The following is a 13104-nucleotide window of genomic DNA, read 5'->3' on the forward strand; positions in this document are numbered from 1 at the left end:
CCCCCCCCCCCAATCAATAACCCAATGTATTACAAAATCTTACCAAGAAGCGTTCGGATAGTGTAGTAATAATGCTGAAATGTGTTGGTCACAGTTATAATGAAAACATAGCCCTACTAGAGGTTTTGTTGCTAGGAAGGTCACGGCATAATGGTCTCTGAAAGTACTTTTCAAGAGAGGCAGCCTAACAATTCGCGTTATTTAAGGCCAGAAGGCACCATTCCGGTATGGCCGCCACGTTAACCTACTTGGACGAATCTAGCAAACGCGACGAAAAATGATCTCTCCTCTCGGAAGTGACACGCCCGCCCCATCCTCGCGAGCCACCGTAGCCAATCGGGAAACGCTACGGAAGCCGGCAAGACGGCGGCCCCGCAACGCCAGCCTACAGTCGGGCCAATAATGTCCGCAATGATGGCGGAGCAGGAGGGCTCAAAGAACAGCGCAAGGAACCGGGGAGGGGTACAACGCGTGGAGGGCAAACTCCGTGCTAGCGTGGAGAAGGGGGACTACTATGAAGCGCACCAGATGTACCGCACCCTGTTCTTCAGGTAAGGCAGCTGGCGTCCTGCATCCAAAGCCTGGTCTTCCAGGGCTTTCTTTGCTCTTTAGTGGAGGCAACTCACTGTCGTCAGGCCCGCCCCCTCACTCGCATTGGCCTGTTTCGCGGCTTTAGCGTTGATGTGACGTTTTGATAGGTCAGAAAGAATGTCAGTTTCAGGAAGGCCTGATTCTTTCCCCATATAGAAAGTGTCAGTTGCTTTCGCGTCCTTTAAGTCTTTGGCCTTGCTCAGTGTCACTTACACACTGAATGCCGCGCCCTAACTACTGTAGACCTGTCCAAATGCTTGTAACAGCTGGGGTTTAACGCAGTGTGCAATATAATATGTAAAGCTTTGGTGGGGAATGGCAGCGGACACACAGGTCGCCCAGCACTGGCATTTTCACTAAACAACTAAGTCAACTGTATGTTGACTTTTTATTTTAATTTTAATCCAGATCTGTAATGTTATAAACAACTCTTGTGTCCTAGAAGGTATTCTCTTGTTTGCTAAATAAAATAGATTCCTTGCATGTGTTAACTCTGACACGAACCCGATTGAATAGTATAGGTATACAGCTTGTCTGGGGTAAGGTCTTCACTTGTGTGTACTTCTAACGCATAGAAAAGTCATTCTGTTCACCTCAATTTTTTCCCCTAGATATTTTGAATAGAACCAACCTTATAAAGCTAATTCATTAATTACCAGGTCTTGAAGGAATAATTCCCACTATCTGTAAAGGGTTGGCTTTATACCCGGCCCTGAGGTAGGCAGTTGAGTCAGCTATAACATGGTGGTCAACCCTTTTTTGGCAGAAGAGATATTGTCACATAATGCCACCTTGGAATGCTGGGGGATCTTGGTAGTAGAAGGGGCCCCAGAGCCATACCCTTTAGTGTTCAAAACCTCGTTTGTTGCCAAGGATCCTCCAAGGTAGCCACATACAGCTTCTTTGATCAGCAAGGGGATCGAGCTCCTCCCCTAGTAGTATAGTTCTTTTGGCTATAAACAGCTACTAGCTTAGAGTAACTATTTGTGCTGTAGAAATCGAAAATCGTCCTGCGACCACCTGATGCAGTTGTCAAAATCCCCCATCCCACTAGACCCTTCCAACTTTAGGCAACTGTGCTTGCACCTAGCCACCAAGCTTCTCTACTCCAATACTTTCATCCTGGGCCATATTCACAATCGCAACTACAACCACAGGGACAACGCCAATCACAAATACAGAGAGCATAGGAGTTAGGTCATGCTCGGAAGGCAAGCGGGCAAACTCCACTACTCTGCTGGAATATTTCAGAGCTCAGGGCTAAATTGGATGATCAGGATTTAGTTGCCTTCATTTAAGTGCACAATATTTGTTGCTTCCAGGAAACTGGGTCTGTCAGCGAGGTGGTCTTTGATGGTTATTTGACTTTCTGCACAACCGTCACAAGAGAAGGCAAAGAAAGGCCGAATGGTGGTTTAGCAATCTGGGTTTATACAAAGACTTGTTCTAACAGATTAAAACATCACAAAGGTAATTCAAACATCCTGCTTGTAAGAATAGATAGTGAACTGCGTACAACTGATATTATTAACGACTATTGTCCCCTGATGCTATCAAGAACTACTGCACTATCATCAATGACCTGGAGTGATGTATCTCCAAATTAAAGGTTGAGCTTCTAGATGTTATTCCCCCTTGTAGCAAAAACCTCAGACCTCAGACCTCACACCTTGTGTCTGTGGTGACTTGAATACTAGCCCTGACTCAACTATGCTGCATGTGGAGCTGTGCAAGCAAAAGTCCATATGATGTCTCTCCCCCCCCCCCCCCCCCCCCTCCCATATGAACGTCCACAAAACAGGATCTTCCAAGCGCAGCAGAAGTTTAACCCCTTCCATGCTGATGACGAACCCCAGCCGTCATGCACTACGGTGCTCGTGTGCTGATGACGGCTGGGGTTCGTCACAGCCCGCCCCTGTTCGTGTTGTTTACAGCACACCAGGGGAATCGCGGCTGCATGGAAGGGGTTAAGAGTCCTCCTAAATAGGCCTAAATTATGGTCCCTGAATGGTCGCACTATATAAGACTGTCCTGGTCATACATTCAGAGCATGCGTTCAAGCTACCTTGATTGATTATATATTTATGTACAGTGAATCCTGGCATATCATCACTGACATGACCATCATGAGGTGGCTAGAAAGTGACCATGACCCTTTAATGGCTACTTTAAATGTGCGCTTGGAGCTCGGCTTGGGAACAGAAGTGGCTAGAATCTACAGCTCAACTAATTTAATCGTGTCAACAAGTAGGAAAAACATCACGTGGCATGCCAGTCGCTCTGCCAACAAATTTAGTCATGATTAATTGCTGGAAGCAAGAACGCGACGACCTCGTACTGCAACAAGACCAAATTGATCCAACTGCTCCAGTCAAACTTGCTACATTCCGGAGACCAGCATCAAAGCTAGTATCAGTTAGTAGTCCGCTCTTGCATTGCCTGCTGGATCCTATAGGCAGTATGTATATAGCTTGGTTTGACGAAGAGTGTCTCTAACTAAAATCTGCACTGGTACCAGCCCTACACTTAAGAAAAAACTCTATTATGCAAATATCGCCTTTTGTTATTAAGGAAGGCATGTAAGCAGATGATAACATTTAAAAAACGGAACTTGTATGTTAAAACCTGGTCAAAACGTATGGAGGCAAGCCAAGGTAACACATAATCGGGTGGGGCTGTGAAGGTGACTGAGAAATATTGTCTCCAGCTTTTTTGCACAGGTCTGGATTGACCATTTTACTAACATATATAATCTAACATGATGTAGCCAAGTGATTAAACAGGGGATTCGGCCGTTGCCAAAGATTTTGCACTGTCTGATGCTGTAATGCCACTCGTGACCACTCTGGGCATCAAGAGTTTAGAATTTGTGGCAAGTGAAGTTCTTAACTCCATTCTGAGCCAAAAATATTTGAAAGCGCTAGGCAAAATTCTAATCCAGCCATCTGGATCCCAATTCTTACTGCTGCCTATAATGCAGTTCAGGAATATGGGAAAGTCCCAGCTTCCTGGAGAGACACAGTCCTTGTTCCTCTGCCCTAAAAAGGTCCACTGAATGTCCCAGGTAATTATCTTCCAATCTCCATTTTGGACAGCACAGGAAAAATCTATGCAACTAACTCGATTAGTCTACGGACCAAAATATTTTGTCTTCAGTTCAAGCCGGCTTTCACAAGTCGCAACGCACAATCGACCAGGTAGCCAAGTTATACTCCATCTGTTAGAAATACACCTTCATTAAACATTGGGCGCTCTTTTTAATCTTTATGGACCTCAGAACAGCTTTTGACTCAGTTTACAAGTGGCCTCTTTGTCTCACACTGGAGAAGCATTAAGCTTCTGCGTGCCATAAGGCTGCTTCACCAGAGTGAATCAGCAGTGGTGAGATTTGGCTCCATTTGAGAGTGCACATAAAACTGTGGCATTAAACTGAGTGTCAGGCAGGTGTGCGTGCTCGCACCTCTGTTATTTAATTTATCAATGACGTTGGCAGTCATTTGCTAGCCTTAAATCTGGGCGTCCCAAGGATAGGGGGGGAATAAAACTCAAATCCCGTTGTTTGCCGACAACGCCATTCTACTGTCATTCACTGAACTTTCCATGCATAAACTCCTTAAAGGCTTTGAATCCTATCATTCTAAGAACCTTAAAATATACTTCTCAAAAACGAAATACTTGAAGGTCAATTATCGTGACAGCGTGAAGAATACGCTCAGTCTACAACCAGCCACTAGAACAGGGTTACTGCTATGATTACCTAGGGGTAAGGTTCTTCACTAATTATACTTGGGGCAAATAGCGGAAAAAGAGCAAAATTAGCATGTTACAACAGTTAAATGCTGTTCTTTGCTTCAGCATTAGAGTTGGGCGCAGAGCAAGTAAGCCAGCGCTAGGAGCGTACCAAGCCAAATCACTTTCAGTGGCATTATATGGAGCTGAAAGTTGGGGTGTTAGCAAGACAGCAGGTCTTCAGAAAATCATTTTCTACGCCATCTGTTGCTACTTCGGGCTGGGACTCCAATTTCATCTCTTAGACTTGAGATGGGCTTGAACAACATCAAAGCCATGCAGCCCTAAAACCACTCTTGTACTGGCACCGAATTTGGTCCAAGCTGAGTTCCTCAATCTATTCTCAAAGCAATCCGCACATTTTGGGAAACCCAGCCATTCTTACAGGATGCCGTGGCTCAAACATTTTGCTAATACCCTCAACATCATTGGTTGCTATGAATGTTAGACCAATTCGGAGACCATGGGTCCCTCAAACCTGGATAGACTTAAGGGTAACTCTTGGTAATGGATCTCCAACCAGCTCCACGAAAAACTGTTGTTCACCCTGGGGGGAATTAACCCAGCTTTCGGTTTCGAGAACTATATTGATCATATATTCCGACTGATAAAGAGATCACTGTATATAAAATTCTGGCTACGATGCTTCTGTAAAGTTCTTTACACAGAACTGGTCGACCTACAATGACAATTTCATCTGTCCCTACTTGCTAGGTGGCATTGAGACTCTTGCTTACTTTATGCTGCTATACCCCCTTTATTTATTAGCAAGGAGAAGATTCCTTCTTTCCCTTTAAAAAAAATAATAAATTACCTTAAGACATTGCAATACCACATGCACATATGTTTAGGAGCGGGCATTACCACCATTTTTGACCCATTATCCTCATACATTGATGAAGCTTGGAAATTTACGCGTGCATGCATTAGACAACATAGTGTTAGTTTTGAAGCCACCCTCACGTTGAAAACCCATTCTGGTCAATCTGCAATTTACTGCACAATGCACTTTACTTGGGGAGGGGTGGGTGGGGGGCTCTTATCTTAAGGGCACACATAACGCTTAGCCCTGGGCTGGTTGTCTCTTGCAATTTTTCATGATGCCAATTTAAAGATAGAAAGTTACATCTCTCCCAGGAGAAGGGGGAGGTTCCAGTTTTTCTAGATTTGTGAAGCAGCGCTAAATTTCTCTACTATAAATCTGTAGCAGGAGTTTTCCAAACCTGCCCCTACATTCTTTTCACTGTCAAAGTTCCAAGCCACCAGGCACAGTACACTAGAGGGCACACGTGGTACAAGAAGGATACACAACAGGTCACATGTGGTGGTGGAAGGAGGGTACATGACAGGGGGCACTTGGTGGAGCTGTTCAACAGTTGCACTGTGTGTACTGCACCAATAACCAAGAAGTGATGTTCTAAATTCTATGGTTAATTCCTTCTATTAAATTAATTCACGTATGTCCCACGGCCCAAGGTTTTCTAAGAAGACAGACCCTTTCTTACAGCCTGTGAATTTGCCTGCTTTCATTAGTTCACAACTGGGTGGTCTTGTGAAATACCTGAAGCACAGATAATAGAGGAACCCCCGGATGTTCTTCTCCTATCCACCACCATTCCAGTTTCTTATACCCCATCCACCTTGTACCTCTTTCTTCTAGCCCTCACACAGTCTGTTTCACTCCCACCGGAATAAGAAAGGTAATAGTTCACCCCTAGACGAGACCTAATGGTTTTGCCATTGATTGTTTAGCTTTGATATGTTTTAACTTGCATATGTTCTTTGCGCCCCTTTCCTGTTCTGACTGCTATGATTTTTACTCGTGGAGTTAAGTCTTTTTTTCCATGCTGGAAAAAATCCTGCTATTCAGTTATGCATAGTGTATTATGAAAGCTATTTACTTGAGTTAATGCAATGTCAACATATTTTATCGTAGCCATTTGGTCTGGCTTTAATGTGCAAATGCATATAAAGACAGGCTTGCAAACAGAGTAATTGTGCCGTGTCACATGTCATTGTAAATTTCAATTAAAAAACAAATCGCAAACATAAGAGGCACAAATAGTCTGCATCTTTGTTTCTGCCTGTGTTTACATAAATTTGCCTATTAGTGTGAGGCCTCACCAATGCGTGATTGTTTCTTAATGCAAAGAATATATAACCATATATGGTTTCCTTGGATGCTGTGAAATAGGACTGACCAGTACTATCTCAGTGTTGAGGTCGATCAATCTGAAATCGGCGCTACTTGTTTCCCATCTAGAGGGGACCCGGCTTAAAAGTTGGGGTACGACTGTTACCGTTTGAGCATGACTGGCTGCTTTTCATATGGTTTGCTCTGGACTATAGCGGCACAGTACCAATGGGTTGGAATGCAGCACAGAGAGGCTGAGATTAATTCAAGGAGTGCAGCCTGTGGCTGAGATTAATTTAATAATTCCACTCGTCACTTGATTGACTTTTCTCAGTGCTTATAATTGCCGTGACTGCATTTTCCCTTGCTGGCTGTTGCATTTGATGTCTAATCTATCATTGTTGCTTCTGCAGTTCCTGTTCTTTTCCCTGCTTTGGGTTCAGTAGTGGACCCACGTTCCAAGCGACAGGGTAACGAATATAATCAATATAAATAAAGAATTTCTCGTGGGTAGTTGTAGTCAACTCTTGTCTCTGCCTGGCTGGTAGCTGTTGTTGTCCCTACTGTGGCCACTGCTGGGTTTCTTCTATGGTCACTGAAGTTGCGGCATCTGAAAATTTCAGTGAAGCAGTTTAGATTTCTTAAAATTAGTATGCACTATGTGATTTTGCTTTTCTGTGAGCTCGCACACACTTGTTTAATTTTGCAGTGCTTAAATGACAAAGTATTTAACTCTGTCAAATTTGTATAGGGCTCTATACCCCTGATGATGATGCCAAGTACTCTGATTTGCTTTGGTACCTGGGTCCCCTTTTGGAGGTTGAAAGGGTATTTCTGCCTGCCAGTAGGGCGCTACAATCCTCTAACAAGCATTTACAATGCAACGGTTTCGCCTTCGGAAAAGTTAAAGCTATTGGCTTTGTAAATGACAACATTTTTATTTATGTGTTGGCTTTGATATCCTAAATAAATGGCATTGTCATTTACAAAGCCAATAGCCTAATCTCTCGCAAATGCGACACCTATTGCATTTGCACCCACACACGCACACAAAACTGGATCACAAGAAGGGAACAGAGGCACACACAAAACCGGGTCACAAGCAGACAACAGAGGCACACACAAAACCGGGTCACAAGCAGGCAACAGAGGCACACACAAAACCGGGTTGCAAGCAGGCAACAGAGGCACACACAAAACCGAGGGGGCAGGGAAGCAGCTCTACTTGATAAGAATAAATCAGAGATCTGGCAACGATGGGCGTGATCATGGAGGGAATACCCAATCCACAAACAGGAGAGTAAGAAGCACTGCAACCAAATTTGCAAAGTGAGGAAAACATCAGAACCCATAAAATAAATGACAGACTGACATTGTTTATGTAACCGCAGTCTAAATGCAGAAGTGTTTAAGTAAAATGTTTAATTAGTTAATACACAGGCCACATTATAATATTATGATCGAGGCCAATATCTGCTGAGCAGTGCAAACCAGCCGGATAGCTGGGGTATTGAAAGTATGTGGTTAGTAGTGGGCTAGATTTCAATGTACTGAAACTATAAATATACACCAAATATTGAGTCCGGAAATGGAAAACCCTTGTTAACAAATAAAGTATTGTATGCCATTATAGGCTTGTGCTTAGAATAAAAAGTGCTGAGCATAAATGCTATGTTGACTCTTGCCTCCTTCAATGTACGTCATCATATACACACACTAGTACCACATACATCACCAAATACATAATTCACAGTCAGGAGCCACATACTCAATTACATACAAATAAACGCCTACTTTAAAATGCACTTGACCAAGATGTACATCATTACATGCACAAGTCACGGCAGAACATAGCACAACCCATACAAAATATTGCCACAAATGTCATCACAAACACGTCACACTGGCACATAACTACCACATGCATAAGTCACCACCATGACCATATCACAGACACACATCACCATAATAAGTAAAGAAAAGACATTGCACTGCAGTAACCCAAACAAAGTAAACTGCAGCATTTTATGGGTTTTTAAGAGGGAAGGGAGAGGAGAGAGTGGGAAGGATAGGATAAAAAGGAAGAGCGAAGAGGCTAGGCGGGGAGACAGTGAAGGGGTAGGCAGTCGTAGTGTAAGGGACGGGAGCAGAAGAGGAATCTTCGAGCTTGGGTACATTACGGCTGTACGTTTGTATGCCGAGGCCTTATTCTTTGTGGCCCCTCTGAATACTTTGGCAAAGACAGCCTCATTTGATTACTTCATTGAGTTTGGGTTCCAGATGGTGCTACACTTTGCAAATGATTCAATTTTGTCTGAACCTGCCCAACGCGCAGAGTGCAACATTATTGTCAGATCTAATGGGTGTAAAAGTGTAATTTCAGGGCAGAACAAATAGCCTTGGTGTCATAATGTGCATGGAGCATGGTTTACAAGTAAATGTAAACACAATTGACCTCCTCATCTTTCCACAACAAGACAGATCAAGTATAAATAAACATTGTATATGTTTTTTTAAGCTAGTTCACCTTGACGCACCATTTTAACTGTGGAGAATTAGTTCCCTGGTCACCGGCCCAATGTGCTCTTCATGTCCTTAAAATAACCTTGTCCAGCGTACTGTTTAGGGCTTCATAGCAGATTATAAGGGTTAACATCAAACAAACCAGTGAAAGATTCGCTAGCATGTTTAAATTCAGTTGTCATGCACTAATATTTGCTTTAATTTTACAGGAAATTTTACATTCATGTATAATGCAATACACTTATCAGAATATCATACAAGTAATAAAAAACACATACAGAAACACAGTATATGTTGATTTTAGTCTGCCCTTTTGGAAATGTGAGCTATGTTCCAAAAAGCAAAACATAATGAGTAATTAATTTCGAAGTGGAATACATTTTCAATTCTTCACAAAAAAGCTCATATTTTTTGTGGCATAATTCAAACTGTAAGAAATACATGTTAAAATAGCATATAATGTGCTTCTGCACGTGTTGTGTAGGATTGTTCGACCAAGAATATGGATCAGACCACCTAAATATTAACCACTTCTACTTTAATGCAATATGCAGTAAAACTGAAACTGCATCTACTCACGTAAATTTGATCGAAGAAATAACTAGTTATTTATGTTTTTTAAACGCAAAACCGATAGACATTTGGTGTACTGTACTGCTTCTGTTTTGGCATGATAACATGTTATGATTACTGGATTTGTTGCGCGTTTTTGCACTTTTTTTCAAACATTTCATTTTCTAAGACGTAGATGCTTTGCTGAAGCAATGTAGCACGCTAATGATTAAGGCATTATCGTATTAATTACTATAATGCCGCTCCTATAATCCTATCTCGAACAACAGAGCATCGCTTCAAGGAGAAACAGAATTAGATTTACTTTTATGGGGGCGATCAAATAACTCAATATCAGGAGCCCTGAAGAAGCCTTGATTTGGAGTTAATGTCACGCAGGGTATCCCACGCACGGAGCGACAGGACAAACCACACTTGACACCCAGACAGACCCCGGGAGCAAGAAGGAAAAGTGTTAGCATTTCTACTTTTTCAGGAGGCGTCCAGGTCACGTGACCCATAATTAGAATGTGTTGCAGGGATGATTTATCGTGTCTATCAGCGTGTTTGAAAAGGCCAGGTCACCCATGAACGCTGATGAAATTCCAAAGATCTGCTCCCCGAGGAATCCCGGCATCTGCCGCCCTCGGTGGCTGCGAGAGAGCCCTGGCCACGATGCCCATTATGGCTCCCCAAAAAATGTCGACATCTTGTCAGCCATAACATTATCCCTGAGAGCCGCGCCTGGCGCATGAACGTGTCTTTTGATCTCATTTGCCTTGGTATGTATTCAAAGAGCCCCCGGGCAAACAGACAACAATTAACAAGCGGCGGCGGGACTTCCGGCTTGCTTGCGGCCCGGCCGGACCAGATTCGGGGGCGTTCCCGGCTTTTGGCTGACGTAGCATGACGTAGCCAAAAGCCAAAAATTCTCGGGAACGCCCCCGAATCTGGTCCGGCCATGACGGACGCCTCTCTGTTCCAATGGCTAGCCTCCATTTATGGAGCTAGCCAATGGAACAGAGGGCGTATTCCCGAGCAACATACTGTTATCATTAGATTTCTCCTGCGCAAAATCTGCTTGCGCAGCTTTTTGCAGTCGAAACCTAAAAAGGTACAGAACCAGTTGTAAACCCACAGATTAATTTAGTTAAACTCTGATGCATTTTGCATATTTAGTTTTTCCGTTTTGCTATTATAAATGGTTGCAAACTCATTAGTAGGTGAGGGTAAAGTGTGTAACACATTTCACGATGTGTTCTTGTGGGGGCTTCACTATACAGACTGTGTTGAAAAATCCATAAGCCTTCGAGGTAGAATAGGTCCTCTACCCTTAGCCAGTGGAGTTTTTTCTGCCTGCAGAAATCTGATAATATATATTTTAGTTTGTCACCCTGACACATGATTTTTTGCCATGTACAGTTCTGCAAGTTTTTGGAAATTTTCAGATGGGAAGAATGGGCATAATGCATTCTGGAATTTAATATTGAGCACTGCAAGTCCTGTGAGAGTCAGAGGAATGAGCTGGATAAAGTTCCCAAGCAACTGAAGAGGGAAGAAAATATTACTTGCAGTCGAGTTGACTTTAATTTTCCCTCTGATCATCAAGATTCTAGCAGTGGCCGGTATGTTGACTAGGTCCAGTAATGGTAGTTTTTGTCCTGGGTACTAACTATCTGAATTATTTTAAGTATTTACATAGTTTTATACAACTGGCTAGGTCTTAGTTAATTATTGCCAGCTTTACTTTTATTTTTAAGGGTCTACATGCCCTTGAAGTACCATCTCTACAAGTAGGGCTTTTCACTGGGGTCGAAAATCAGTTATTACTGAGCAGTGTCTCTTGTGGATCTTGTCATTTTGCATGCTATACCAGGGTACCAAGGGTAAGCAATATCAGACTTCTCTAGAGGGTAAAATGGGGCCTCGAGCTCAGAACTTTAGTCAGTCAGCAGACCCCCGAACTTCAACACCCAGCTCTGTGCTTGTCATTTTAGAAAATAAAGTTTTTAAAAAAAGTGTATCTTCATTGGCATTTGCAATTGTACATGTCACAGCGATGATGAAAATGGTATACAAAACTGAGACAACACTGCCGATTTAAACAAAGAATGCAAAGTAGTACATAAGAACATTTTTGTTTTTGTGAATACCTGTTTGGTATGTCGTATCCTCTCCGCAGTAATGACAACTTCACAAGTATGTGTAGAAAGGAAGTTTATTCCTAACTGAGCTGCCATGGTCAAACACAGCCAAGCCGCTTTGTTTGGTCTACAACTGCCGTTCACAAAGCGTTCCAAATTCTATGGAACACTTTGCTTACAACACAATGCTACATTACTTAACACCTATAATACAAAACAATTTTTTTTTCTCCGTGGTTAACAAAATTAAGATAAAAATATAAAATAGTTACACAATATAATATCTAGAACAACGGACATAGATAAAACACAGTCTGGATGAGACACAAACAAAGGTGTGCTTGCCACTGCTTCAACCTGTAGGCACAATGCTAGAATCACGTGTTGGACCAATAACCGGATTTGACCCACCTTAATTTCCACAAACGCTGACAGTTTCCCAATAAAATGGTCTCTCAAAGTGCTCACATCCTGATATAAAATGGCTTCACGCTGCATGTCGTCAAGAGCTTGACAGGTGATGCACACAGGCTGCTCAAGTGCTTTAAGCCTCAACTGCAAAACGGCATCAAGTGACCTGCAAGGGACAGTCCCACGGCAGCACAATCATAGCCAAAGTTAATGCTCCACACAAGGAACTCGGAGATAGTCACACAAAGGAGTATCAATAATGTCTTATCTTTGGGGTAGACTCCTTGAGCTGCGTTAGAGAGTACGCTGTAACCGAGGTGGGTTCTGTCATATTCTCTCCGCAGTAATAATAACTTCACAGGTATGTGTTAAAGGAAGTTTATTCCTAACGGAGCTGCAGTGGTCAGACACAACCAAACCTCTTCTTCTGGTCTCCAGATGCTGTACACCTAAGCGTTCCAATTTGGAACTCTTTGGTTACAACACAATACTACAAGATAGTTCTCTTTCCAAGTGTCCTCCTCAGGCTGCTCACCATTCACAGCCATTGTGTGAAGTGACACATCTCCCAGTAGGTAGCACTTGAGCAATCTCCAAACTGGAGCACCCACAAAATGTGCACAATGAAGTGTGAAATTTCTGCACCTAGTTGTCATTGGCTTCGAAATGCCCTCCCCTTTCACAACAGACCTCAGTCGCACCCCTCACCAGTACCATTAATCTTGCAAAGCTCAGGAAGAGCTAATCAGTAGCCTTGATGACAACATTCATAATAGAATTTCTAAAGGGGGTCTTGTTTCCATGCTCCACACTTAAGTGTCTGGATCGCCAGCCCCCAGAATGCAGACATGTCTTTGTAAGCTAACCTCATCCTCCATCTTTTGCTATGTCAAACCAGAGACATCCAAAATGAATCTCACTGGCTTCAATACTCATGTACCGGTCCCTACTACTGCCTAT

The 13104-nt window shown here is 42.9% G+C and overlaps 1 protein-coding gene across 1 annotated transcript in view; it reads left to right on the plus strand.

The window, feature by feature from the left end:
- The first annotated feature begins 331 nt into the window (after nt 1–331).
- Nucleotides 332–13104, plus strand: part of GET4 (guided entry of tail-anchored proteins factor 4) — a 102122-nt gene continuing 89349 nt past the window's right edge. Inside the window, exon 1 of the mRNA XM_086940563.1 lies at nt 332–551. Within this exon, the coding sequence (XP_086796689.1) occupies nt 403–551 (149 nt within the window). The 5' untranslated portion in view covers nt 332–402. The remainder of the gene's footprint in view (nt 552–13104) is intronic.

This window comes from Lissotriton vulgaris, chromosome 10 (genome assembly GCF_964263255.1).
Source record: "Lissotriton vulgaris chromosome 10, aLisVul1.2, whole genome shotgun sequence".
Lineage (NCBI taxonomy): Eukaryota > Metazoa > Chordata > Amphibia > Caudata > Salamandridae > Lissotriton > Lissotriton vulgaris.